General features: G+C 45.0%; 1 protein-coding gene across 5 annotated transcripts in view; it reads left to right on the top strand.

Moving 5' to 3' along the window:
• LOC139273181 (utrophin-like) overlaps positions 1-27599 on the top strand; it is a 476555-nt gene that overhangs the window by 317236 nt on the left and 131720 nt on the right. For 4 of the 5 annotated variants that reach the window (XM_070889721.1, XM_070889723.1, XM_070889725.1 and 1 more), the window contains 3 exons: positions 11848-11994; positions 17489-17567; positions 17898-17961. In XM_070889721.1, the coding sequence (XP_070745822.1) occupies positions 11848-11994; positions 17489-17567; positions 17898-17961 (290 nt within the window). The remainder of the gene's footprint in view (positions 1-11847; positions 11995-17488; positions 17568-17897; positions 17962-27599) is intronic. The other variant, XM_070889722.1, reaches the window with a different exon arrangement.

The following is a 27599-nucleotide window of genomic DNA, read 5'->3' as shown; positions in this document are numbered from 1 at the left end:
CCAATCCTCTGGCCTTCCATTAATCTTCGCAACATTGTATGCCTTTGTTTTCAATTTGATGCCATCCTTAACTTCCTTAGTTAGCCACAGATGGTTCATCCTTCTCTTCCAGTCTTTCTTTCTCACTGGAATATATCTTTGCTGAGAGATATGAAATACCTCCTTAAATGTTTGCCACTGCTTATCTGCCTTCTTACCCTTTAATATATTTTCCCAGTCCACTTTAGCCAACTCTGTCTTCATACCTTTGTAATTGCCTTTATTTAAGTTCAGGACACTAGTTTGAGACCCAAGTTTCTCACCCTCAAACTGAATTTGAAATTCTACCATGCTATGATCACTCTTCCCAAGAGGATCCTTTACTATGAGATGATTAATTAATCCATTCTCATTATATATGTAAGGTGCAGGTATCAATGAAGGTATTCTGTGGTGCTATTTATAGTATAATGCAAGACCATCAACAGGCCGTGGCCATTAGAGGGAGCAGCGTGCGGCGGCATGTCACTTCAGGGAGCAGCCCGTGCTGCTGTAGGAGTGCGACGGCCGATTGCAGTGCAGGCAGGTACAGCAGGAGCAGTGAGGGCGGGGCGAAGGAGCAGCAAGAGTTCGTAGAGGGATGTGATCGGGGCCCAGGAGAGGCGAGAGCCTAGGGGCAGCATGGGCCAACCCACACTGATATGTGTGCGCACTAGGTCCGTGCAGTAGAGCTGGTCTCCAGTTAATCCTTGCCACTGGACCAAGACCTAGCTCTGTCAAGCCCGTGTGATGGCTGGTGTGCAATGGCCACCACACGTTAAAAAAAAATTCACGCACAGGCATCTTCCACCGTTCAAGATGTAGTTCGGGATCTGGAATATTAGGTCCTTCATTGAAACACCTGTGAACTCATCCCTTTTTCGGCGTAGAAGCAAGTCATCCTCGTTTCGAGGGATTGCCTATGATGATTATGATATTGAGAAGGATCTGTTTAAACAGAACTCTACATCTTTTTGTGTCCGGTTCTGGGGGAGTGATGTCAGTGGGCTGCCTCATTGAATTTACACTGCCAAGCCTGACTCCATTTTCCCAGCAGCAGAATTGTAAACCCACAAATAAATGGGTGTCAGTCCCACATATTTGTTGTCTGCAGGTCTCTGTGTAAAGTTCGAGCACAGCTCACTCACAGGAAACATCTTAAGCTGCTTTTGCACTAAAAATGGTATTCATGTCAGTGAAAACTTTACAAATAACTCTGAAACATGTTGGGTGTTTTCCCACTATAAGATCCCATCTCCACAATCTGACGTTGGTTGTCAAAAGACAACAACCTCTGTTTTGAACATTTGTTGAGCGCGATTTTGGTTAAAAGTTGATTGAATATTGCTAAAGCATTTGACAGACGACTGATAATCTGCAAGCTCCTTGGTTCCTTTAGTTAGCATGACACTGCGCTCTGCAACTTCACAGTTCTATTATCTAATATTGGTCATTTTGAGGGCAGATGTGATAAATTATTTTTTTAAATGCCAAGAGTAATTTGTATGTGGATTAAATTCAAATTGTACTGTTTTAAATCACTGAGGGACTGCACTTTGAACAATTTCTACAATCTTTTTTTTAAAAAAGAAAATCAATGTTGCTTGTTTTCCCTGTTGCTACAAAATATGATGTAATGGCGAAACACAGCTCATGTTAATGTTAATGAAACTACATCATTTAGTTTGATCTTCACATTGCAGAATATTTATGGAACATTCTGAACATTTTTCTCTTTGCTGCATTTAGGCAGTTCTTCTGGAGCAAGTCTGTTTTACATTAGGATAAGACGACTTGCAGATATACTCCCCTTATGAGATTTACTCAGGACAAAATGAAGAGGATTTTGTCTTTAAATATATATTTATATGTGCCTCAGTAATGTGCTGGAAAATGCTGGTATTAGAAACATAGAAAATAGGTGCAGGAAAAGGCCATTCGGCCCTTCGAGCCTGCACCACCATTCAATAAGATCATGGCTGATCATTCACCTCAGTACCCCTTTCCTGCTTTCTCTCCGTACCCCTTGATCCCTTTAGCCATCTAACTCCCTCTTGAATATATCCAATGAACTGGCATCAACAACTCTCTGCGGTAGAGAATTCCACAGGTTAACAACTCTGAGTGAAGAAGTTTCTCTTCATCTCGGTCCTAAATGTTCTACCCCTTATCCTTAGACTGTGTCCCCTGGTTCTGGACTTCCCCAATATCGGGAACATTCTTCCTGCATCTAGCCTGTCCAGCCCTGTCAGAATTTTTTATGTTTCTATGAGATCCCCTCTCATCCTTCTGAACTCCAGTGAATACAGGCCCAGTCGATCTCGTCCCTCCTCATACGTCAATCCTGCCAGCCCGGGAATCAGTCTGGTGAACCTTTGCTGCACTCCCTCAATAGCAAGAACATCCTTCCTCAGATTAGACCACCAAAACTGAACACAATATTCCAGGTGAGGCCTCACCAAGGCACTGTACAACTGCAGTATGACCACCCTGCTCCTATACTCAAATCCCCTAGCTATGAAGGCCAACATATCATTTGCCTTCTTCATTGCTTGCTGTACCTGCATGCCAGTTTTCAATGACTGATGTACCATGACACCAGGTCTCGTTGCACCTCCCCTTTTCCTAATCTGTTGCCATTCAGATAATCTGCCTTCGTGTTTTTGCCCCCAAAGTGGATAACCTCACATTTATCCACATTATACTGCATCTGTCATGCATTTGCCCACTCACCTAACCTGTCCAAGTCACCCTGCAGCCTTTTAGCGTCCTCCTCACAGCTCACACCGCCACCCAGTTTAGTGTCATCTGCAAACTTGGAGATATTGCACTCAATTCCTTCATCTAAATCATGTATATTGGAAAAGCTGGGGTCCTAACACTGAGCCCTGCGGCACCCCACGAGTCACTGCCTGCCATTCCCAACTCTCTGCTTCCTGTTTGCCAACCAGTTCTCTATCCACGTCAGTACATTACCCCCAATACCATGTGCTTTAATTTTGCACACCAATCTCTTGTGTGAGACCTTGTCAAAAGCCTTTTGAAAGTCCAAATACACCACATCCACTGGTTCTCCCTTGTCCACTCTACTAGTTACATCCTCAAAAAATTCCAGAAGATTTGTCGAGCATGATTTCCCTTTCATAAATCCATGCTGACTTGGACCGATCCTGTCACTGCTTTCCAAATGCGCTGCTATTTCATCTTTAATAATTGATTCTAACATTTTCCCCACTACTGATGTCAGGCTAACCGGTCTATAATTACCCGTTTTCTCTCTCCCTCCTTTTTAAAAAAAGTGGTGTTACATTAGCTACCCTCCAGTCCATAGGAACTGATCCAGAGTCAATAGACTGTTGGAAAATGATCACCAATGCACCCATTATTTCTAGGGCCACTTCCTTAAGTACTCTGGAATGCAAACTATCAGGCCCCGGGGATTTATCGGCCTTCAATCCCATCAATTTCCCAAACACAATTTCCCGCCAAATAAGTATTTCCTTCAGTTCCTCCTCCTCCTCACTAGACCCTCGGGTCCCCTAGTATTTCCGGAAGGTTATTTGTGTCTTCCTTCGTGAAGACAGAACCAAAGTATTTGTTCAACTGGTCTGCCATTTCTTTGTTCCCCATTATAAATTCACCTGAATCTGACTGCAAGGGACCTACGTTTGTCTTCACTAATCTTTTTCTCTTCACATATCTATAGAAGCTTTTGCAGTCAGTTTTCATGTTCCCAGCAAGCTTCCTCTCATACTCTATTTTCCCCCTTCTAATTAAACCCTTTGTCCTCCTCTGCTGAATTCTAAATTTCTCCCAGTCCTCAGGTTTGCTGCTTTTTCTAGCCAATTTATATGCCTCTTCCTTGGATTTAACACTACCCTTAATTTTCCTTGTTAGCCACGGTTGAGCCACCTTCCTCGTTTTATTTTTACTCCAGACAGGGAGGTACAATTGTTGAAGTTCATCCATGTGATCTTTAAATGTTTGCCATTGCCTATCCACTGGCAACCCTTGGTAAGTATCATTCGCCAGTCCATTCTAGCCAATTCACGTCTCATACAATCGAAGTTAGCTTTCCTTAAGTTCAGGATCCTAGTCTCTGAATTAACTGTGTCACTCTCCATCTTAATAAAGAATTCTACCATGTTATGGTCACTCTTACACAATAAGATTGCTAATTAGTCCTTTCTCATTACATATCACCCAGTCTAGGATGGCCAGCCCTCTAGTTGGTTCCTCGACATATTGGTCTAGAAAACCATCCCTAATGCACTCCAGGAAATCCTTCTCCACCGTATTGCTACCAGTTTGGTTGGCCCAATCTATATGTAGATTAAAGTCACCCATGATAACTGCTGTACCTTTATTGCACGCCTACCTAATTTCTTGTTTGGTGCTGTCCCCAACCTCACTACTACTGTTTGGTGTTCTGTACACAACTCCCACTGGCGTTTTCTGCCCTTTGGCAATCTGCAGATCCACCCATACAGATTCCACATCATCCAAGCTAATGTCCTTCCTTACTATTGCATTAATTTCCTCTTTAACCAGCAACGCTACCCCACCTCCTTTTCCTTTCTGTCTATCCTTCCTGAATGTTGAATACCCCTGGATGTTGAGTTCCCAGCCTTGGTCACCCTGGAACCATGTCTCCGTGATGCCAATTATATCATATTCATTCATTGCTGCCTGTGCAGTTAATTCATCCACCTTGTTACGAATACTCCTCGCATTGAGGCACAGAGCCTTCACGCTTGTCTTTTTAACACACTTTGCTCCTTTAGAATTTTGCTGTAATGTGGCCCTTTTTGATTTTTGCCTTGGGTTTCTCTGCCCTCCACTTTTACTTTTCTTCTTTCTATCTTTTGCTTCTGCCCCCATTCTACTTCCCTCTTGTCTCCCTGCCTAGGTTCCCATCCCCCCCCCCCCCCAACAGCACTAGCAAAACACTCCTCCTAGGACGTTGGTTCCGGTCCTGCCCCGGTGCAGACCATCCGGTTTGTACTGGTCCTACCTCCCCCAGAACCAGTTCCAATGCCCAGGAATTTGAATCCCTCCCTTCTGCACCACTCCTTAAGCCACGTATTCATCTGAGCTATCCTGCGATTCCTGCTCTGACTAGCATGTGGTACTGGTAGCAATCCTGAGATTTACTACCTTTAAGGTCCCACTTTTTAATTTAACTCCTAGCTCCCTAAATTCAGCTTGTAGGACCTCATCCCATTTTTTACCTATATGCACCACGACAACTGGCTGTTCACCCTTCCCCTCCACAATGTCTTGCAGCCGCTCCGAGACATCCTTGACCCTTGCACCGTGGAGGCAGCATACCATCCTGAAATCTCGATTGCAGTCGCAGAAACATCGATCTGTTCCCCTTACAATAGAATCCCCCATCACTATAGCTCTCCCACTCTTTTTCCTGCCCTCCTGTACAGCAGAGCCACCCATGGTGCCATGAACTTGCCTGCTGCTGCCCTCCCCTGATGAGTCATCCCCCAACAGTACCCAAGGCGGTGTATCTGTTTTGGAGGAGGATGACCGCAGGGGACCCCTGCACTACCTTCCTTCCACTGCTCTTCCTGTTGGTCACCAATTCCCTTTCTGTCTGTGTAACCTTTACTTGCGGTATGACCAACTCACTAAATGTGCTATTCACGGCATCCTCAGCATCGCGGATGCTCCAGTGTGAACCCACCCGCAACTCCAGTGCCGCAATGCGGTTTGTCAGGAGCTGCAGCAGGATACACTTAGGTCTGTCATGTGATGCTGTTATTTATGCCAGCCTTTTTCAATAGCTGCTAGATTATACACCTGCAACATATTCACACAATGCTTATGTAATGGGCTAAGTTCCACACTTAAGTGATTTTAAAGTTCAGAATATTTAGGTATTATTCAAAGTACTGATACCCTAAGGTGTCTTCAAATTATTTGTTCCAAATGGCAGAAATGTCAAAACAGATCTCTGTTTATGCCAGGAACAGGAGATTTGCAAAAGCAGCACTTCAGTATTCTGTATAAATCCAAAACATCGACATGGTATATCAAGTGGAGAATGTTATCACACTCTTTGTGGGCTGTAACATCATCCAAAACTGTCCTCCTATTGCAGAAGTTCAAATGCAGAGTTAAGCATCACTTACATAGTTTACAGCACAGAAGCAGGCCATTCTGCCCAACTGGTCCATGCTGTTGTTTATGCTCCACATGAGCCTCTGCTCACCCTACTTTAGCTCCCCCTATCAACATATCCTTCTATTTCTTTCTCCTTCATGTACTTATCTAGCTTCCCCTTAATGCATCTATGCTATTTACCTCAACCGCTCCTTGTGCAGCGAGTTCCACATTCTCACCTTTCTCAGTGGCCCAGGGCTAGGATGCTGTTGGGAGGCATGGAGTTAACCTCCTTTATCTTGCTGAAGTAGAGTTAGGCCAGAGATGGGCTTGTCTGCTGCAACCCAGCACAGATTCCTTTGAGCTTTTAAAGCTCTTCGTAGCTACAGGAATCAATTTTGAGAACCTCAGTCCCTTGGGCAGTTGCTTTTTGCTGCTGATGTAACACTTCATATACAACATAGAGCTTTAAAGAAATACAACACTGATTGCCCTTTACAGACAGGCACCACTGCCACTAATCAGTAAGAAACTTCAGAGTATTAGTGAGCATTGTACCAAGTAGAAAATACCAGTGAATGAGTTAAGATCTATAATTTCACCTCTGTTCAAGCAACTTTCACAAAGCAAGTGTTTGGTGCTGTAGGACATCATTTAGAGCCTTCAGTGTGATGACTGGCTTTCAGAAATCGAATAGATTTGGGGAATTAAAATGGAAGAAAATATTAAATCTGCTTGTGATATGTGGTGAGAGGAAAGCAGTAGAGCATCAAATCTCTATTTTTGTCATACATTCAACAGACCATCTTGTTTGGACCCCTTCTATGTTATCCAGTTAAATTAGAAACTGTGCAGCAACCATTGAACACACAGTAAAATTGAATGCCTTTCTTATGTAGCCAGTTCTTATGCACTTGTGTATGTGTAAGAAACACACAGCAAGTATAGCTGTACATAATACAACTGTTCAATGAGACTTATTCTAGCTAGACATCACTAGCTACCTCGATGAGCTGAGCTGTTTTCCTAATTCCACTGTTTTCTTTATGTTCACTGATGTGCCCTCTGGCGTGTTTGTAGCTTCTCTCAATCCCCTCTTCAATTTGTTTGCAGATGTCTTAGTCGTCTCTATTGTTGCCAGGATTTATCTGTAGAAAAGTGGGGATTTGGCATATTTCTGGAGTCACACACCACCATTCATCGATATCCTTCACTACATTTCTATTAATTCTTCACCGCTTATTGCATTTAAAACTTTTATAGCCATAAAAACAACTTTCTTGGCTCAGAGAATGCCTTTCTCAGAAGTGCTAGTCAAATGTAGTCACGTGATTACCGAGTTATCAGTCCCTAGTGATAACTTTGTACTTTTTTCACATGACTTACGTCGATTTGGCTCATTCATCCTTGTGAAATATTTAGAAATTAAGTTTTTCAGTGCCTTGCTATCCAGGTGGATTGTAAGACCAGTATGCTGTCAGGTACAGATTAACGCACAGACCCATGTGGCCGTACCCAGGGCCCAGCTAAGTATGGGGCTTTGGCAAAACTCACTATAGTGCAGAAAAACTGGGTACAACTGTTTGATCAGTTTCATTAAGTGTAGTATGCTGTGATATGATTTGCAGCGTGTAAAAATTCTACAGACCATGCATTTTACTACATGTTTGTGTTTTAATAGATTGGGCTTGTGGGGGGGTGTGGAGGGGTCCAGGCTATAAGAATTCTGAATCTGGCTCTTGTCTGCTGTTGTTGAAGAAAATCATCTACAGCACTCATTTTATTATTGGCAATGCCTATTAAAATTACAAATAAGATGTTAAAATGAGTCCCGAGTGTTCTGGGCAATGGAATGGGTTGAACAGCTGGTAACACTGAAAGAAGCTTGTGATGCCACAGATACATGTGCTCATGTTGGTGATATTTATTTCGCTCCTTCCTCTGCTTCAGCGGCTTTGGAAAATGTTGCTACTTTCCCATTATTAACTCTCCAGGCTAGACTTCTCCTTGGTCCCTACTTTAATCAGTGCATTCATATCTAAAAGCGAGACAGTACTTCATTACTTTATGTGGAATAAAATCGCAAAATTCAGTTCCAGGGATCTAGAGAGAGAAATAAATCAGCACCCATTTTACAAACAAATGAAAACGGTCAGACAGGAAAAGATCTACTGGTCCACCTAGCCTGTCCCATAGAGCTGTAATGTCCAGTATATCTCAATAAATACACTCCCCACACCACATGGAGCCATGTAATCTCCTGGGAGAGGCTAGTAGATGGGGCCAGCTTTATAAGTATTATTCTCAAATCTGGCCACAAGAAAGAAGATGCTCCATTTCTCCTTCAAAGCCAGTGGTCACCCTCCCTTTGGATACATTAACTTAGACAATCCACAAACAGCTATGCTAGTTGGAACTCCAACATTATTGAAGTAATTAAGCCAGAAAGACTTGAGGCATTTACTGCTCAATGACTGAAACTTGAACTCAAAGAAACATTTAACCTTCTTTTCTCATTTCTCTCTCCTCCCGGCCTCTGGGGATAGTAACTATTTGATCATTAGCTATTGAGTGTGTATTTTAGCCCTCACTAGATGGGCAGTAGGTAGGTAGCATGGAATATGAGAATGTATTTCCACCCTCCTCCTGAACAAAATATGGGCAACACCATTTCACCAATTAGACACACAGAACTTCAGAACTAGCTGCTTTGCACTCTGTAATCCAATGAAGGTACCCAAGCACGAGGAAGTACGATCATATTTTCGTCTGTAACAACGCCTCAGTTTCTTCATTAGCTAATTTCTGATCATCTTGCAAGAGGTTTAGGGATAGAGATTTGCCCACAGCGGAGTTGATATTCTTAAGGTGTTCAGGAACAGGCCTATATAAATGGCATGCACCCTTGCTCCAATCATTTGCCTTTTTTGACACATACCCATCTCTCAGCTAGATCTGAAGGAAGATCTTGCATTAAATGTCTGGGAACTCTGAACCATGAAAAATTGTCTGAATAGCTCTTGTGTGCCACAAGTTTAACCTGCATTGGGACTTGGCTGTCACTGGAGAGAAACAATGTGCTGTATTTGGGACGCACCCACAAACAAATTCCATTGGTTAGCCCATTGTTCTAGATAGTCAGTGGGGAGTTCACTCGATCCCCACCCATAACAGAAAAGAAACTCCTAGTTCTTTTGGAAATTCCTGGAATGGATGTACTGAGACAATCCCTTATGGTGCCATCTAACACATGGTTGACGAAGACATTGAATAGGATGAGTGAATGTGGACAACCTTGCATTGCTCACCTTTGGAGAGATGTAGACTCAGTAGCTCGCTCTTCTACCTGTACACAAATCTTGGAGCTGATATCCCAGGTAAAATCCATGAATCAGCTGTACTCTCCTCCATATATAGTTTAATGAGGACAGCATGTGGCATCTGGTCGATTGCCTTATAAAAACTGATGAGAGCAATATTGGTGGGCTTTCCCTGACCATATAATGCAATGAATTTCATTTTACTGCCTAAAGAACATGAGGATTGCTCACTACACATTAGCACCCAGTGAACTGGAGGAGCAGGATCATTTCATATAAGCTTTTTAAAATGTCAACTGAAGCAAACAGACTATTTTTGCTGGAAAGTGACATGACAGAGGCCCAATAGCCATGTGCATGCATGTGCATATATATTGACGGTGCCTTTTGTGTTTTGAGGGCTCTGATCTGTGTGGCCTACACAGACCTGTTGGTGAGTACCCTGGAGGGGAAGTCTGCTCTTTGGCAAAGCTCCTCACATAATAACCTGAATGAAGCAGTTTATACTAGATTTAGCAGCATGTTTTACACGTTTATAACACAGTATGTAGATCATTCCACCAAGCTGAAAGCCGATGGGGAAGTTCTGAAAACTGGGGCGACAGCTGCAGGATGCCAATTTTTCATAACGGTTTGATGCAACTGAACAGGTTACTAAACTGTTTCAGAGGGCGGGTAAAAGTCAACCACATTGCTGCGGGTCTGGAATCACATATAGGCAAGGGTAAGGACTGCAGACTTCCTTCCCTAAAAGACATTAGTGAGCTAGATGGGTTTTTACAACAATCTGGTAATTTCATGGTCAGCTTTTTATTTTATTAAATTTAAATTCCCCAGCTGCTCTGCTGGGATTTGAACTCCTATCTCCAGATCATTAGTTCAGTAGCATAACCACTATGCTACTGTGCCTGATCTGGAGGCCAGCTATGAAAATTTGTGTCCATGTATTCAGAGCCTGGTGCCTACCATAGTTGGATTGCAGAGAGGCAAGCAGCTACTGCTGAAGCTTTGCACCACAGTTCAGTGGAGATTGGTCTGTGTCAAAGCTGTGATCCATGTAATGTATTTGCTTCATGGGTTCTTTGCTTAAGAATTCATAGCAACACATTACTATTTAGAAATAGTTGGTTTATTAACAGAGATTTAACAACCATACTACACATTACCAGTTCATCCACTAGGCTCACAACTGCAATCCTCATCGCGGATGACCTAGACCCAACTGACTGGGGTTTTATTGAGTCTTGTGAACATCATGTGACTGGCAAAACCACTCACAATACAACAAACCTGAGAGCATCCTCACTGGTGCATACATTACAGAATATGGTGGAAATGCACTCTCAGGTTTTATGTTGAATTGTGCTGTTCACTGACCTGCTCCTGTGGGTTTCTGATACCTTGTGCCCAGCTAATGAGGGCTCAAACCCACACTTGTTAGTTGTTTGATAACCAACTGTTAATCATCCTCTTTTGGGTGGGAGAGAGGGTTAAGCTTGGCTGAGGTGTCTCCAGAATGACGCATCTGGTCATGGAAGAAGCAAGTTAACCCACTGCAAAAGACTTGACACCTGGACCAGAGCAATGTTGATGATTGACCACCATACTGATGCATTAATGCTGTCATTGATGAAGGATGGGATTCTTCCTTCTGATCTCCAGTTAACGTTGCAAACCAATGTCATATCAGGTAGTGTGGTCCTAGCTGGATAAGCATCAGGAAGCTTACCAATACTCTGCTCTGATAAGCAGTGAGATTTCACCGGTTAAACTCCAGCATTATCACTGCACACTCTTGGGAGTCCCTAACCCTTTGTAAATTGCACCTAACTGTATGCTGTTGGCTAAGTAGGATGTGTCTCTAGGGAAGAGTATGTGCTCTCCAGGCAGTCAGAACCCGACAGTTGGATGTTGATTTTCCAGTAGCTTGAATTGGAGACTGTTAAACATGGTTTCAGTATATGTCAGGCTACCATTATATGGGCAGATTATGTTGGGGAGTGATGTTTTCTTAAGCAAATCTGCAAATACAGTACAGGGTATTGAGAGAAAGTGAATGGTAATGCTAATTAAAAATTGTACAGCCCAAAGCCCTGTTCAGACTATTTATTTCCCATTTCCTTCATTGATTTAATTCACTGATCTGTACTGACTGCAGTTGAAATAAATGAGTGCTATGAAACAAATAAATAAAAATAACTTTGGGTTGGCACTTGCTCAATAAGAGGTCAGTTTTATAATGCTCCATATTACTCAACACTCGTTAGATTGCTGTATTCTGTATTTCATACTGAGATGTAGATTTTAAGTTAACTGAATATTTATTTAACTTTTAAGAACTAAGTTAATTTTGAGATACTTCTCAGATTTTTTTTTGCATGCTTTCTGTTAGGCTTTTAAAGAGGAAATTGCCCCAGTGAAGCAAGAAGTCAAAATAGTAAATGACCTGGCTAGTCAATTGTCTCCACTTGATGTCTCTTTATCTCCAAAGACCTCTCATCAGCTTGATGATCTAAATATGCGGTGGATGCTTATACAGGTAAGAGTGGAAAACAAGAGGATCATTTTCGGAGCCAATCAGCCTGCTCGTGAGAGTATGTACAAGGAAATGAAAGCTGCACTGCCCCACAGTTTTTGGAAAATCATTTGTTTCCAAATCTAGGTACAAACTAAAGAAATCTGCCTTTTTTTAAAACGAGTAATTTATATTTTGTTACCTTGCATTATGAAGGTATTCAGATTTTTGCAATAGTCCTTTTTCAGAAATACAGTTTATTTGCTCCACTCTGCTGGCCTGTAGTCTGCACCTCAGAGTTTAAAACAATTATAGAGCCAGAGCTAGATAGATGTCAGAGGTGAGTACACAAACCGTATTGCTGAAATTTATGTTTACTGGAAAATTTGAATATCTTCAGGATGAAGCTGCAAGGAGCAGGAATTTTAATGGGCAGACTTCTTTAGCGCCTATCTGTAAGGATTTGGAGGTGGACCATTGTGATATAACTGCTGGGTGCTTCAGTGTTAAAGTAGTGTCTCATATAGTTTAAGTCCTTGACAAAGACATGCTTCAAAGAATTACCCCAAAAGTCTACTTGATTTTTATAGAAGGGAAAAATGCTGTAAAATTCTACAAATTGCATGAATTTCTTTTGATTGGACAGGTTTTATTTGACCTCAACAGTGCAGCATTTGGAATTTTTCATAATCCCAAAAACTTCATGAAAGGCTGTATTAGAAAAATAATTTCAATCCTGGTCTGCATGGGTTTGGCGTCTGCCGCTACAAGTCTCCTCGTTATTCCTGGACCACGGTTGGGTAAAATCAGTTAATAATTTGCTTCGTGATCTCTGTCCAGAACACACTACTGGAAAGGATGCATGTGTGGGTGTTGGGCAAGGACAAGATTGGACTCCGCTGTGAAATAACCTGCCAGTGGCCACCTGAAGAAAGGATTAGGAGGCTGCACTCACCCATCAGACTGTAGCCCAACATGAATCGCCACCTTTGGAAGACAAGGGGGAGAAAGGAAATTGACAACACTTATAATATTTAGTTTATATATAGATTGCATTCTATTTCAAAGAGACATTCAAAATGTGCTTTTTGTATCTACTAGTTACTGGCTGGTTTATTTAGTTTCATAGCCAAAATCAGTGGATCAAATAAGACTGCTTTTGTAATAGCAGATCAGTTTGTTAAGGAAGTCCTGCAGGCTTTCTGATTTATGTTGTCACTTTGTACATTGGTTATTTTACATATAGATACTCAGTTCTGCCACTCAATAATCCCATGTCAACCATGCGAGCTCATACACTACTATCCTTTCAACCAGAGCTGGTGGTATTGGTACTTTATAGCATAATGGGCAGTGTAGGTACTGAGGGATCAGCAGCAGACACTCCAATCATATTAGCTATGTGTCAATCAAAGATTATTGTATTAGGCTATCAGCAAGCAGTTACTAATTGAAATGTGAACTCAACGAAGTATTACTGCCTTATAGTACCTAATGTTGACTCCACAAACTGTTATGGCTGTGCAGGTGAATTCTAGTTAATTACCATCTGCATGAAGCAATCAGAAGTCAAGTAAAAATGCAGTCCTTCAGTGTCCACGTTCATTTGTGCTGAAACCTTATTTATGAATTAGTTTTCAGATTTCGAAGGTACTTTGGTAGGGAATTTCAGGATACACCAGATCAGGGAGAAGGCAACTAGGGATGGACAGTAACTGCAGTCTTGACAGCATCACCTACATTCTACAACTTTAATGCAAGTTTAATCAAATGGACATGAAATTGTACTGGGATTTAAATCTGCGTTTGTCATTGGAAAGTAAGATCAAAGCAATTACTCTACATGTTTGCAGTCAGTTTTACAATAAATAGGTGAGAAAATGGTTGGAAAGTAATTAATGGAGCCATTAAAGTGAAAAGTGCTAAAAATACAACTGCATTTTAATTAGTGAAACATTTAAGTCAGACTACATGATATAATTCACCATTTATTCTATTGAAGATATTTCTTATTGGAGATTACTGTTTATTATAGAGCTTCAAGCAAGGTCACAGTATAGTTTATGATGATTCATAATATTTATCAGCTTTCACATGCCTTCGCCTGAGGGTTCAGACTTGTTTTGTGGCGACTTGAGGCACGAACGCATATCTTATCACTTTTTGCTCCATTGGAATGTTTGTCCAGTCCTACACTTGTTTCCTGAAGGATTTACATCAACACACATCAGGTTATTCTTCCAATATCTTTTCATGGCATTTTACTGCACTTCATATTTATTCATTTCTTCTCCTCCCTTCATTTGTTTGTTGTGTTTGTGTAAACTTTGTAATGTACTTTATTGCTTTCTACATAAGGTGTAGAAAACGCATTGGTTGCAGATTAAACTGGCAATTAGTGGGCACTTTGACTCACTGGTCCCAAGAAGGTGTGTGTTGAGTACTTGATCACTGACTGGAAGCAAGGCTTCACAAATTATGTAAACATATTTTGATATATCTCGATATATGCCTGCATTATTTGGTGCAAAGTTATATTCATTCATTAATGCTTTCCAGAGTGAGGTCAGAAAAAAGCAAACTTGGAGCTTTGGCAGGCTTTAGACCCTTGTGGCAAACTTGACACGATGGATTCTTTAGTGTTCGCCATGTTACCCAGATTGCACAGAGTGACTTCCCAAAAAGTACTCAATAAAGTACAATAGAGGATATGGTACGAATTCCTACGTGGATTATAGATGTGGATGTTACATGACAACTAGTTAATCTGATCTTTGTTGTTCATATCACCATAGTGCTAAATTTGATCTCAGAGGTGAGAGAGACTTGTGGATGAATATCTTTGTATTCTCCAGGAACCTGCCAGACAGGAATCCCATTAGGTTACCAGTGCACTGGATCTTGGAAAGGAAATGGCACCAAACTGCGAACTCATACATCCAGGAGACTAACTGTGCATGGTTCTCCCCAAAAAATTGGAGGTGCTTTTTCCCCTCCTTGTTACTTTGTTGATGAGGGTGTTCCACACAGGTGGCTAACGCACTTGTTGGCAGGCAAAATCCAAAATGGACCCCATACACACACAATCTATAATAATTTTTTTACACTATCTGTGTATCTCCCTGTGAAAGACATATCACAAAATATCCAATCCATAAGGAATTTCTCAAGTCTTGTACTTCAGCGCCCTATCAGTGCTGTGAAACCATGGACATCTGTTTGAGTCACATCTGCAGTTGTAATATGCTTTTTTTGTGTTCCTTTAGCTACCTGCCCTAATCCATGATGCCTATCTTGGGCTTTTGGACCTTGCAATAGATGCAAAAAGCTTTGGCCCCAAGGTCGAAGTAGTTCAGCAAGCAAAGCAAGAGCTCTGTAAAGTAAAACTTTCCTCAACCCCTTTGTTTTATTTAACTATTGGCCTTTCCCTGAAGTCCTTAGCCCTCCCCCGCAAGTGCCTCTAATCTAGGCTCAGCCCTGTCCATAGCACAATTTTGGTATCCTGCTTAACCGTGACCCATGCATCTTGCACTTTATTCAACCTCAGTAACATTGCCAGTTTACCCCCTACCCTCTCCTTCACTGCAGCCAAAACCCAAATTCACACTTTCAGCATTTTGAGAAGTAACTTCTCCAATATTGCTGGACTCCCTGCTTCTACAAACTTTGCTAATTCGTATCTTAATGACTCTCACCTTCTCCCACATAAAGTCCCAAACAAGCATTACCCTGTTATTGCTAAGCTGCACTGATTCCTTGTGCACAGCAAATTGACCCAAGATTCTTATCCTTATATTCAAGACCCTCCACAATTTCGCTACACACAATCTGAGCGACTTTCTTCTGCTGTACATCCCTGAGTGCATCCTCTGCTCCTCTAACATCAAATCTCTGCTCATTCACCACCGAGGGCTAACCTTTCAGTCACTACACCTTGATCTCTGGGATTCTCTTTGCTTTGTTAGCTTTCCTTCCTGTCTTCAAAAACCTCCTAAAGACTTTGTCCACCCTCTTAAGTATTTCCCTTTTTTGCTTGCTTGGTGGCAATTTTCCCCTTAATAAGTACTCTGAAACCTTTTCTTTCATGTGAGGCGTGCTACATAAACCTATCTTGTTTAGAATGTGCAGGAGTTGCAGCCAAGCCTTTCCCAGTTAGGTGGTGCCTAAACCTCTGGAGTGAAAGTTGCTGCTTGGCCGAGGAAGAAGTGTTCAGGCAGGTGGCCAGTTATGCAGTAGGTTCTCGCATTCAGCCTTGCAGATAGGATCTCTGTAGTTTCTGTTTCGCTGTTCAAACTAAGACATTGTCATATGACATCCGTAAGACAAAGGGTCCTCCACCAATCTGACCCTGCCACACAGCACTGCCTGCCGCCCCCCCCCCCCCCCCCCCCCCCCCAAGTCATCAAAATCCACGGCGGGTCCTGGACAACGTGGACCACTTTTCCATACCTCGGGAACCTACTATGAGCAAGGGCAGACATCGACGATGAGGTCCAACACCACCTCCTGTGCGCCAGCGCAGCCTTCAGTCGCCTGAGGAAGAGAGTGTTCGAAGATAAGGCCCTGGAATCTGGCACCAAGCTTATGGTCTACAGGGCTGGAGTGATACCTGCCCTATACAGTAGACACTTCAAATCGCTGGAGAAATACTACCAATGATGTCTCCGCAAGATCCTGCAAATCTCCTGGGAGGATAGACACACCAACGTCAATGTTCTCGATCAGACCAACGTACCCAGCATCGAAGCACTGACCACACTCGACCAGCTCCGTTGGGCGGGCCACATTGTCCGCATGCCCGACACAAGACTCCCAAAGCAAGTGCTCTACTCTGAACTCTTACATGGCAAGTGAGTCCCAGGTGGGCACAGGAAATGTTTCAAGGACACCCTCAAAGCCTCCTTGATAAAGTGCAACATCCCCACTGACAGCTGGGAGTCCCTGGCCAAAGACCACCCTAAGTGGAGGAAGAGCATCAGGGAGGCTCGACGAGTCTCGTCGCTAAGAGCATGCAGACTAGCGCAGACAGCGGAAGGAAGCAAACCAGACTCCCCACTCACCCCTTCCCTCAACCACTGTCTGCCCCACCTATGACACAGACTGTAATTCTCATATTGGACTGTACAGTCACCTGAGAACTCGCTTTGAGTGGAAGCAAGTCTTCCTCGATTTCGAGGGACTGCCTATGATGATGATGAAAGCTGCATAGCCCATGTGGAGGAAACCTTCATTTTGAGAAAAGCAGTGTCTCCACTCAAGCCAAAATATCTACCTAACCAGTAGTGCATTTAGATCTATATTAGCAGGTAGAAAGATTTTATCGAGTCCCATATAATGACTGGTGTAGATCATAAATGACATGCCATTATTGAATATCATCAAACGGAGCCCTAGTTTAAAGGGAAAATCTGCATGAACAATACTTTATCCACTGAGAAGATCAAATGATATTTCTTCCTTTGCCACTATAGCTCTAGAGGGATCAACACACAATCATTGGCTCCTTTTATCATTGTAGGTTGCTGTTGAAGATCGGATTAAGCAGTTGCAAGAAGCATACCGGGATTTTGGTCCTTCATCACAACATTTTCTCTCCAGTAAGTCAGACTTACAGAAACCTACCACTTTCAATTTGATGCATTTTAAATATATTAATTTTGCAGGTAGAGTGTATTTGAAGGTTTTACATGTGTCTATAAAAGGCATTCAATCTACAGTTCAAAAGTGAAGCACTGTTATTTGTATGACTGGATTATCAATACATTTCATCAAAATACAAAGATTAATGTTTTTTTACTTTTTATGCTATATGTAAAAGGAATGTTGTGTACTCCAGCTGCTAAGTAGTCTACCATAGGGGGCAGTCTTGTGGTCAATGCATCTGTTTGACATACTTTAGCTCTAATCCTTTACTTTCATTTCCGTAGCCTCCGTTCAGTTGCCTTGGCAGAGAGCTGTGTCACACAACAATAAAGTACCATATTATATCAAGTAAGTTTTCTTAAAGCTACGATACTTCCTAATGTGCAATCACAATACTTTTAGATTGACTGCCTGGCCAGTGGGTGGGAACAGAAATTAGCGGCAGAAGGCTGCAGCCAGGGAAAGTTCCCATAGCAATCTTTTGGGGTGCGGGGGGAAGCGTGCGGCGGGGTGGTGAGGAGGCTCTGGGCTGTGATTGGGACGGTAGAGGAAACCTGAATGATTGGGTCTGGGGAGGCCGAAGGATTCTTTGAGGCCGGGGGGAACGCATTTGCTCCTCCTGACCTACTAGGAGCTTAAAAACAGGAATAGTTCTAAAACTTACCTGGGCCTCCTCTGACCAGCTGGCTTCTGCTGCCAGACGAGTGAGAACACAGGGAGCCAGACAGACGGGCAAACGCGGTGGGGGTGGGAAGGCAAACAGCACGGAAGCAGACAGGAAGGTAGGCAGACAGCACGGGGGTGGACAGGCTGGCAGATAGCACAAGGGTGGGCAGGCAGGTCGGCACGCAGACAGCACGGGGGCGGCAGGCAAACAACGCTGGGTCAGGCAGGCAGACAGCATGGGCGGGCAGACAGACAGCACGGGGTTGGGCATACAGGCTAACAGTGTCGGTGGGGGGCAGGCGGTGAGGGTGGGGCAGGCAGGCCGACAAAGTGGTGACTTGTTTTTTTTAAATATATCTAATACTGTAATCTTTTCACAAGGAGAAAGTGACTGTCAGTTCTCTTATAGCTGTGTTTGCACACAAGATGAAGCATTCTCATTTTGGAGTATGTTAAATAAAATTTTGCTCCAAAAACATTAAAAATAAGTCCGTGGAACCTACCAGCATTCATTTAACTTCTGTTCATTTTATACTATTATTGTACTTGCGAATGCAAAAATAATAAAGGCTGTAAAATTTTGAATGGAGTAACAGTTAAAGTTTAAAACTCCAGGAAGAGCTGAGTGTATCTAGTTGATACGAGGACTTAAGTTTGATGATTGTTGTCGCAATGTGTTGAATTGGCCTTTTCTTTGTCTCGTCTGCTTCTGCTTTCTCCAGTATAATAATATCTTCGCATCCAACAGCCTCTTGAAAGTCAAAGAATATTATCTATTACAATTTGTGTGCAAAGATTTCTTAATTCTCATATTTTACAGGAATATTATGGCACTTAAACAACATGGGTGTAAATGTTATTTCCAAAGCAATCTAGCATGCACAATGGATGAAAAATAAATCAGTGATCTTAGGGGATTAGTGAACTGTGGATCAGAATATTTAGAACCCATGAAAGCAACGCATCTGTTGAAGAAAAATCATTCGGATCTCCAAGTTGCAAACATGCCAAACCACTTGTTTGCCCTTAAGAAAGATGTGTCTGCAAAATAAGAATGGTGTTACATGTTCAGTTGATACCACTGTTTACCCTGACTGTTCAACAGTAAATGAGAAAGCTGTCATGATTAAAAATCTGGTTGTCTATTCTAAATGACTTGCATTGCTGCCATGTGCATGCAGAGACAGGAATGTCTCAAAGATGAGGCTGTGATTAGGGGACGTGTCTTCTCTTGAAGTGTGTAGTTTCTGATTTGACTTGTGTCAGAGCGTTTGAGTTAATGAAAGTGTCTTAAAGGATTTTCTTTTTGTTGGAATGTGCCATAAAATAAGCAAGAGACGGCTAAGAAGATCTTGTCACCGTCACCGCTGTGCAGAGTAATGGAGCAGAAAGCTTCTGCATTAAAGTCATGAATTGTCGACTTATATTAGGCCCTGTATGAGTGGCTTGGAGCAGTATTGCAGTGATCTTCTGGAACCCTGTTGTAGGTACTGTTCTGATGTTTTGTCAATTCTGACTTTTTAAAGCAGACATGTAGCTGCACCTTACGGGTAGGTTGCAGTTTATTTGCATAATTCTCTCTGCACTGTGCATATTTAACACCATGTGTTTTGATCTTTGTGTAGTTGCTTTCTTAGCTTCCCAAATAGTCAGAGAGCTGTCGTGGCATTTCTTTGTCAGATGTTTTGTTTCCTTAAGCAGAGCAATTATTTGTACTAAGTCTCCCCTCTGCGCATGCGCAGAAGCAAGAGTTAGGACAAATATCACTGACTCCGCCTGTTGTATCTTGGATAAGGAGTCAGATTATATACTGCAAGCTCAAAGTAAGTGTGACTGTAGTCCTTTATTACAGATCTCAGAGTGCCTCTCCACCCTGTGAGGCCTCCTATATACAGGTGCTCCCAAGGGATTGTGGGATCCCTTGGGACTTCAGGTAATAAGCCCTCTGGTGGTTAGACATGGTAATTACAGATTTACATACATAACACTCCACCCCATCAAAGTCAATAGTGTAACTATTTACAATGTGAATCGATCTGGGACCTTCCTTTCCCTGGTTGATCGTCACTGCGCAAATGCTGGTTTTGGTGAGTTTGTTGGGCCTTGCTGGACTGCTGGAGGTGGTGAGCCTTGCTGGGCTGCTGCGGGTGATGGGTTCTGCTTCGTGGTCAATCGCTAGGTCGGTTGCTGTGTGTGTGTGTGTTGGAGGATCGAAAAAGATAGTGTCTATTGTGGGTTGTTCTGGATGGTGCGTAAATCTGAGTTTGGTTTGGTCCAAGTGTTTTCTGCAGGTGAGTCCATTTGCGAGTTTGATCACAAACACCCTACTCCCCTCTTTGGCCAAAACAGTGCCAGCAATCCACTTGGAACCTTGTCCATAGTTCAACATAAATACAGGATCATTTACTTCAATTTCGTGTGACACAGTTGCACGATCATGATATGTATTCTGTTGAAGCCGCCTGCTCTCTACCTGTTCGTGTAAATTGGGGTGGACTAATGAGAGCCTTGTCTTAAGTGCCTTTTTCATGAGCAGTTCAGCGGGAGGGACCCCAGTGAGCGAGTGGTGTCTTGTGCAGAAACTAAGCAGGACTCGGGATAAGCGAGTCTGCAGTGAGCATTCAGTTACCCTTTTCAAGCTCTGCTTGATTGTTTGAACTGCTCGTTCTGCCTGACCGTCGGACGCTGGCTTAAACGGGCCAGACGTAACATGTTTGACCCCATTGCGGGTCATGAATTCCTTGAATTCGGCACTGGTAAAGCACGGCCCATTGTCACTTACAAGGACATCGGGCAGGCCGTGCGTGGCAAACATGGCCCGTAGACTTTCAATGGTGACAGCGGACCTGCTTGCCGACATTATCACATATTCAATCCATTTGGAGTACGCATCTACGACCACTAAAAACATTTTTCCCAAGAATGGGCCTGTATAGTCGACATGAACCCTAGACCATGGTTTGGAGGGCCAAGACCATAAACTTAGTGGCACCTCCCTGGGTGCATGGCTTAACTGGGAACTTGTACTACATTTGTGCACACAGGACTCTAAGTTTGCATCGATACCGGGCCACTACACGTGGGATCTGGCTATCGCTTTAATCATTACAATGCCCTTGTGGGTACTATGGAGCTCACTAATGAAAATGTCCCTGTCTTTTTTTTTTGGCACAACTACCCAATTACCCCATAGGAGGCAGTCTGCCTGTATAGACATTTCATCTTTGCGCCGCTGGTACGGATTTATTTCTTCTTGTATTTCTAACGGGACACTAGACCAACTCCCGTGGAGCACACAGTTTTTTACTAAGGACAGTAAGGGGTCCTGGCTCATCCAGGTTCTAATCAGTCAGGCGGTAACAGGTGATTGCTCACTCTCGAATGCTTCCATTACCATAACTAAATCTGCGGGCTGTGCCATCTCCACCCTGGTGGTGGGCAATGATAGTCTACTGAGAGCATCGGCACAGTTTTCTGTGGCGGATGGCGTAGTTGTGTGCGGACAACGTGAGCGTCCATCTCTGGATGCGGGCCGATGCATTCGTATTCATCCCCTTATTTTCAGAAAAGATGGATATAAGCGGCTTATGGTCAGTTTCCAATTCAAATTTGAGCCCAAACAGATATTGATGCATTTTCTTTACCCCGTAAACACACACTAACGCTTCTTTTTCGATCATACTGTAGGACCTCTCGGCCTTAGACTTCTGGATGCATAAGCAAACCAGTTGTAATTTCCAAAATTCATTAGCTTGTTACAATACACACCCGACCCTGTACGACGACGCATCACATGCTAGTACCAAACACTTACATGGATCGTACAACAAGCAATTTGTTTGAACATAACAGCTTCCTAGCTTTTTCAAAGGCATTTTCTTGGCTTTTACCCCATACCCATTCATCTCCTTTACGCAGTAAAGAGTGCAGGGGTTCTAACAATGTGCTAAGCCCCGGTAAGAAGTTACCAAAATAGTTCAGGCGTTCTAGAAACAACCGCAGCTCTGTCACGTTCTGTGGTCTTGGTGCGTTTTTGATTTCCTCCGTCTTCGAATCGGTGGGCCTGATGCTGTCCGCCGCGATTTTTCTCCCCAGGAACTCCACTTCACGCGCCAGGAAAACGCACTTCGAGCATTTTAGCCTGAGCCCCACACGATTAAGCCGACTGAAAAACCTCCTCCAGATTCTGCAGGTGCTCGACGGTGTCCCGACCTGTAACCAAGATGTTGTCCTGGAAGACCACGGTGCGCGGTCCGACTTCAGTCAGCTTTCCATGTTCCTCTGGAATATCGCCGCGATCGATCGAATCCTAAACGGGCATTTGTTGTAAACGAAAAGACCTTTGTGCGTTTTGATGCAGGTGAGGCCTTTCGAAGATTCTTCTTGCTCCTGCGTCATGTAGGCCGAGGTCAAGTCCAGCTTCGTGAACGTTTTCCCTCCTGCCAGCGTCGCAAATAGGTCGTCTGCCTTTGGTAGCGGGTATTAATCCTGCAGTGAGAAACAATTGATAGTTACTTTGTAATCACCACAGATTCTGACGGTGCCGTCTCCCTTGAGGACAGGAACAATTGGACTGGCCCACTCGTTGAATTCGATCGGCGAAATGATGCCCCCTCGTTGCAGCCTGTCCAGCTCGATCTCCACCCTCTCGCTCATCATGTAAGGTACCGCTCTCGCCTTGTGATGGATGGGTTGCGCCCCCGGAATCAAATGGATCTGCACTTTTGCTCCTTGGAACTTCCCGATGCCTGGTACGAACAGCGAGGGGAAGTTGCTTAGGACCTGGGCACATGAGGTGTCGTCAACGGATGAAAGCACTCTGACGTCGTCCCAGTTCCAACGTATCTTTCCCAGCCAGCTCCTGCCGAACAGCGTGGGGCCATCGCCCGATACCACCCAAAGTGGTAAATCGTGCACCGCTCCATCGTAGGAGACCTTTACGGTAGCACTGCCAATTACGGGAATCAGTTCCTTTGTGTACGTTCTGAGTTTGTTACGAATGGGAGTCAGGACTGGCCTTGAAGCCTTGTTGCACCACAACTTATCGAAAGTCTTTTTACTCATTGTGGACTGGCTTGCGCCTGTGTCCAGCTCCATGGACACTGGGAGTCCATTTAATTTAACCTTCAGTATTCTCGGAGGATACTTTGTGGTAGATGTATGCACCCCATATATCTCTGCCTCCTCGGTCTGAGGCTCTGGTTCATCATGATCCATCGTGGATCTGTCCTCCTGCAGCATGGTGGTTTGCAGCTCGCCTGCACATATGTTGGAGGTGTCCCATTGTTCCACAGTCCTTGCAAACGTATTCTTTGAAGCGGCATGAATGGAATCGATGATCACCCCCGCAGCGCCAACAAGGTGTTAATTGCCTTGTATTCACCACCCTTGATGGTGGACTTGAGTCATTGCGGACGTGCAGCTGCAGGTGTGCAAGTCCTGCCATGTACATTTCGATTCGAAAACAATGTTACTTTGTTCACAGTACTTGCAGCAGCACTAGTGTGCTGGGAAAATTGTTTGGTATTGTCACTGGTGGAGATCAACGCCTGGGCTATCGCTATGGCTTTACTCAAGGTTGGGGTCTCTACAGTCACAAGTTTGCGAAGTATTACTTAATAGCCAAGTCCAGAGAAGTCCGTGAGCATATGCTCCAAGTGTCCTTCAAATTTGCAATGTCCTGCAAGGCGCCTTAGCTCGGCGACGTAGCTCACCACTTCCTGGCCTTCAGACCTCTTGTACGTGTAGAACCGATACCTCGCCATCACAACGCTTTCCTTCGGGTTTAGATGCTCCCAGACCAGTGTGCACAACTTGTCTGTGGGTTTTGCTGGAGCGAGCAGGTTTTTCATGAGGCCATACGTTGGTGCCCCACAAACGGTGAGGAGGCTCGCCCTTCATTTGGCAGCGTTCCCTTCTCCTTCCAGCTCGTTGGCCACAAAGTATTGGTCAAGTCGCTCCTCGAAGGTTTCCCAATCATCTCCCTCCAAAATGGTCTCCAGGATGCCCACAGTTCTCTGCATTGTTGCGTTAGGGTTCGTCATCTGTATCTCGTCGCCAGTTGTTCTATCTTGAATAAGGAGTCAGACTAGATACTGCAAGCTCAAAGTAAGTGTGACCATAGTCCTTTATTACAGATCTCAGAGTGCCTCTCTAGCCTGTGAGGCCTCCTTATATACAGGTTTATATACATAACACCGCCCACCCCCAGCACAATTCCTACTAACCCTTTTCTGCGCATGCGTCCAACACCATGTTGCCTCCGCTGAGCAGACGAACGCATTCGCCGAGTCTACCGCAGCGCCGAGCTCCAAGCTGGCCGCGAGCCTACCGCAACACTGGGGAGACCAGGCAGCTGGGGGTGGGGGGTAGGCAGAGAGAGAGAGAGCTTGGCGAGGTGGGGGGAGAGACAGAGAGCTTGCGGGGAAGGGGGGGGAAGAGAGAGGGCTTGCGGGGGAAGGGGGAGGAGAGAGAGCTTGTGACGGGGGTGGGAGGAGAGAGAGAGCTTGCGGGGGTGGGGGGGGGGGGAAGAGAGAGAGCTTGTGACGAGGGTGGGAGGAAAGAGAGATAGCTTGCGGGGGGGGAGGAGAGAGAGCTTGCGGGGCGGGGGGGAGGAGAGAGAGCTTGCGGGGGGGGGGGGGGAGAGGAGAGAGAGCTTGCGAGGGGGGGGAGGGGAGGAGAGCGAGCTTGCGAGGGGGGGGAGGGGAGGAGAGCGAGCTTGCGAGGGGGGGGAGGGGAGGAGAGCGAGCTTGCAAGGGGGGGGAGGGGAGGAGAGAGAGCTTGCGGGGGGGGGAGGAGAGAGCGCTTGCGGGGGAAGGGGGAGGAGAGAGAGCTTGTGACGGGGGTGGGAGGAGAGAACTTGCGGGGGGAGGGGGAGAGAGAACTTGCGGGGGGAGTGGGGGGGAGGAGAGAGAACTTGCGGGGGGGAGGAGAGAGAACTTGCGGGGGGGAGGAGAGAGAACTTGCGGGGGGAGGGGGGGACGAGAGAGAGAGAGCTGGCGGGGGGAGGGGGGGAGATAGAGAGAAAGCTGCCGGGGGAGAGAGAAAGCTGGGGGGGTGAGGGGAGAGAAAGAGAAAGCTGTGGGGGGGGGGGGGGGGGGGAAGAGAGAAAGAGAAAGCTGGGGGGGGGGGAAGAGAGAGTGGGGGGTGGGTGGAGAGCTTTGGGGGGGGGGGGGAGAGAGAGAGAGAGAGAGAGAGCTGGGGGGCGGCAGAGAGAGAGAGAGCTGGGGGGGGGCGGGAGAGAGAGAGCTGGGGGGGGGCGGGAGAGAGAGAGCTGGTGGGTGGTGTGAGAGAGAGAGAGAGAGCTGGTGGGGAGAGGGAGGGAGAGAGAGAGAGAGAGAGAGAGCTGGGGGGTGGAGGGAGAGAGAGAGAACTGGTAGGTGGAGAGAGAGAGCTGGGGGGTGGAGGGAGAGAGAGAGAGAGCTGGTGGGTGGAGGGAGAGAGAGAGCTGGGGGGTGGAGGGAGAGAGAGAGATCTGGGGGTGGAGGAAGGGAGGGAGAGAAAGAGCTGGGGGGTGGAGGGAGGGAGAGGGAGAGAGAGAGCTGGTGGGTGGAGGGAGGGAGAGGGAGCTGGGTGGGTAGTGGAGGGAGAGAGAGAGCTGGGGAGTGGAGGGAGAGAGAGAGAGATCTGGGGGTGGAGGGAGGGAGAGAGAGAGCTGGGGGGTGGAGAGGGGGAGAGCTGGTGGGTGGAGGGAGAGAGAGAGAGAGAGCTGGTGGGTGGAGGAAGAGAAAGAGAGAGCTGGGGGGTGGAGGGAGAGAGAGAGGTCTTGGGGGGTGGAGGGGGAGAGAGAGAGCTGGGGGTGGAGGGAGGGAGAGAGAAAGAGAGAGAGCTGGGGGGTGTGGAGGGAGGGAGAGAGAAAGAGAAAGAGAGAGAGCTGGGGGGGTGGAGGGAGAGAGAGAAAGCTGGGGGGTGGAGGGAGAGAGAGAGCTTGGGCGAAAAGAGAGAGCGAGCGAGCCTGGGGGGGTGGGGGTTGGATCAGAGTGGAGAGAGGGAATTCAGAGAAGACGAATCATGTTCTTCCAACCCCCTGGTGCGTGCAAGCTCGGTACATGTGTTACAAGGGACATCGTTGGGGTGGATGAAATCCAGAACTCACGACACTGTCACTATTCACTTCATACCCAATAAACATAAGAACATAAGAAATAGGAGCAGGAGCAGGAGTCGGCCATTTGGCCCCTCGAACTTGCTCTGCCATTCAATAAGATCATGGCTGACCTGATCATGGACTCAGCTCCACTTCCCTGCCTGTTCCCCATAACCCTTTACTCCCTTATCGATCAAAAATCTGTCTATCTCCGTCTTAAATATATTCAATGACCCAGCCTCCACAGCTCTCTGGGGCAGAAATTTCCATAGAATTACAACCCTCTGAGAGAAGAAATTTCTCCTCATCTCAATTTTAAATGGACGGCCCCTTATTCTAAGACTATGTCCCCTAGTTTTCGATTCCCCTATGAGTGGAAATATTCTCTCTGCATCCACCTTGTTGAGCCCCCTCATTATTTTATAAGTTTCCATAAGATCGCACCTCATTCTTCTGAATTCCAACGTGTATAGGCTCAACCTATTCTCATAAGTCAACCCCATAATTTCCGGAATCAACCTAGTGAACCTTCTCTGAACAGCTTCCAATGCAAGTATATCCTTCCTTAAATACGGAGACCAAAACTGTATGGAGTACTTCAGGTGTGGCCTCACCAATACCCTGTACAGTTGTAGCAGGACTTCTCTGCTTTTGTACTCTATCCCCCTTGCAACAAAGTCCAACATTCCATTTGCCTTCCTAATTACTTGCTGTACCTGCATACTAATTTTTTGTGTTTCACGCACAAGGGCCCGCAGGTCCCTCTGTACTGCAGCACTTTGCAATTTTTCTCCATTTAAATTATAATTTGCTTTTCTATTATTTCAGCCAAAATGGATAACCTCACATTTTCCCACATTATACTCCATCTGCCAAATTTTTGGCCACTCACTTAGCCGGTCTATATCTCTTTGCAGATTTTTTGTGTCCTCCTCACAATTTGCTTTCCCACCCATCTCTATCATCAGCAAACTTGGCAACATTACACTCTGTACATTCATCCAAGTCATTAATATAGATTGTAAATAGTTGAGGACCCAACACTGATCCCTGCGGCACCCCACAAGTCACTGTTTGCCAACCTGAAAATGACCCATTTATCCCGACTCTGTTTTCTGTTAGTTCGCCAATCCTCTATCCATGCTAATATATTACCCCCAACCCCGTGAACTTTTATCTTGTGCAGTAACCTCTTAAGTGGCACCTTATCAAATGCCTTCTGGAAATCCAAATA

Source organism: Pristiophorus japonicus, chromosome 9 (assembly GCF_044704955.1).
Source record: "Pristiophorus japonicus isolate sPriJap1 chromosome 9, sPriJap1.hap1, whole genome shotgun sequence".
Taxonomy (NCBI): Eukaryota; Metazoa; Chordata; class Chondrichthyes; family Pristiophoridae; genus Pristiophorus; species Pristiophorus japonicus.
The sequence above is the reverse complement of the archived record's forward strand: the minus strand, read 5'-3'. Positions and strand labels throughout refer to the sequence as shown.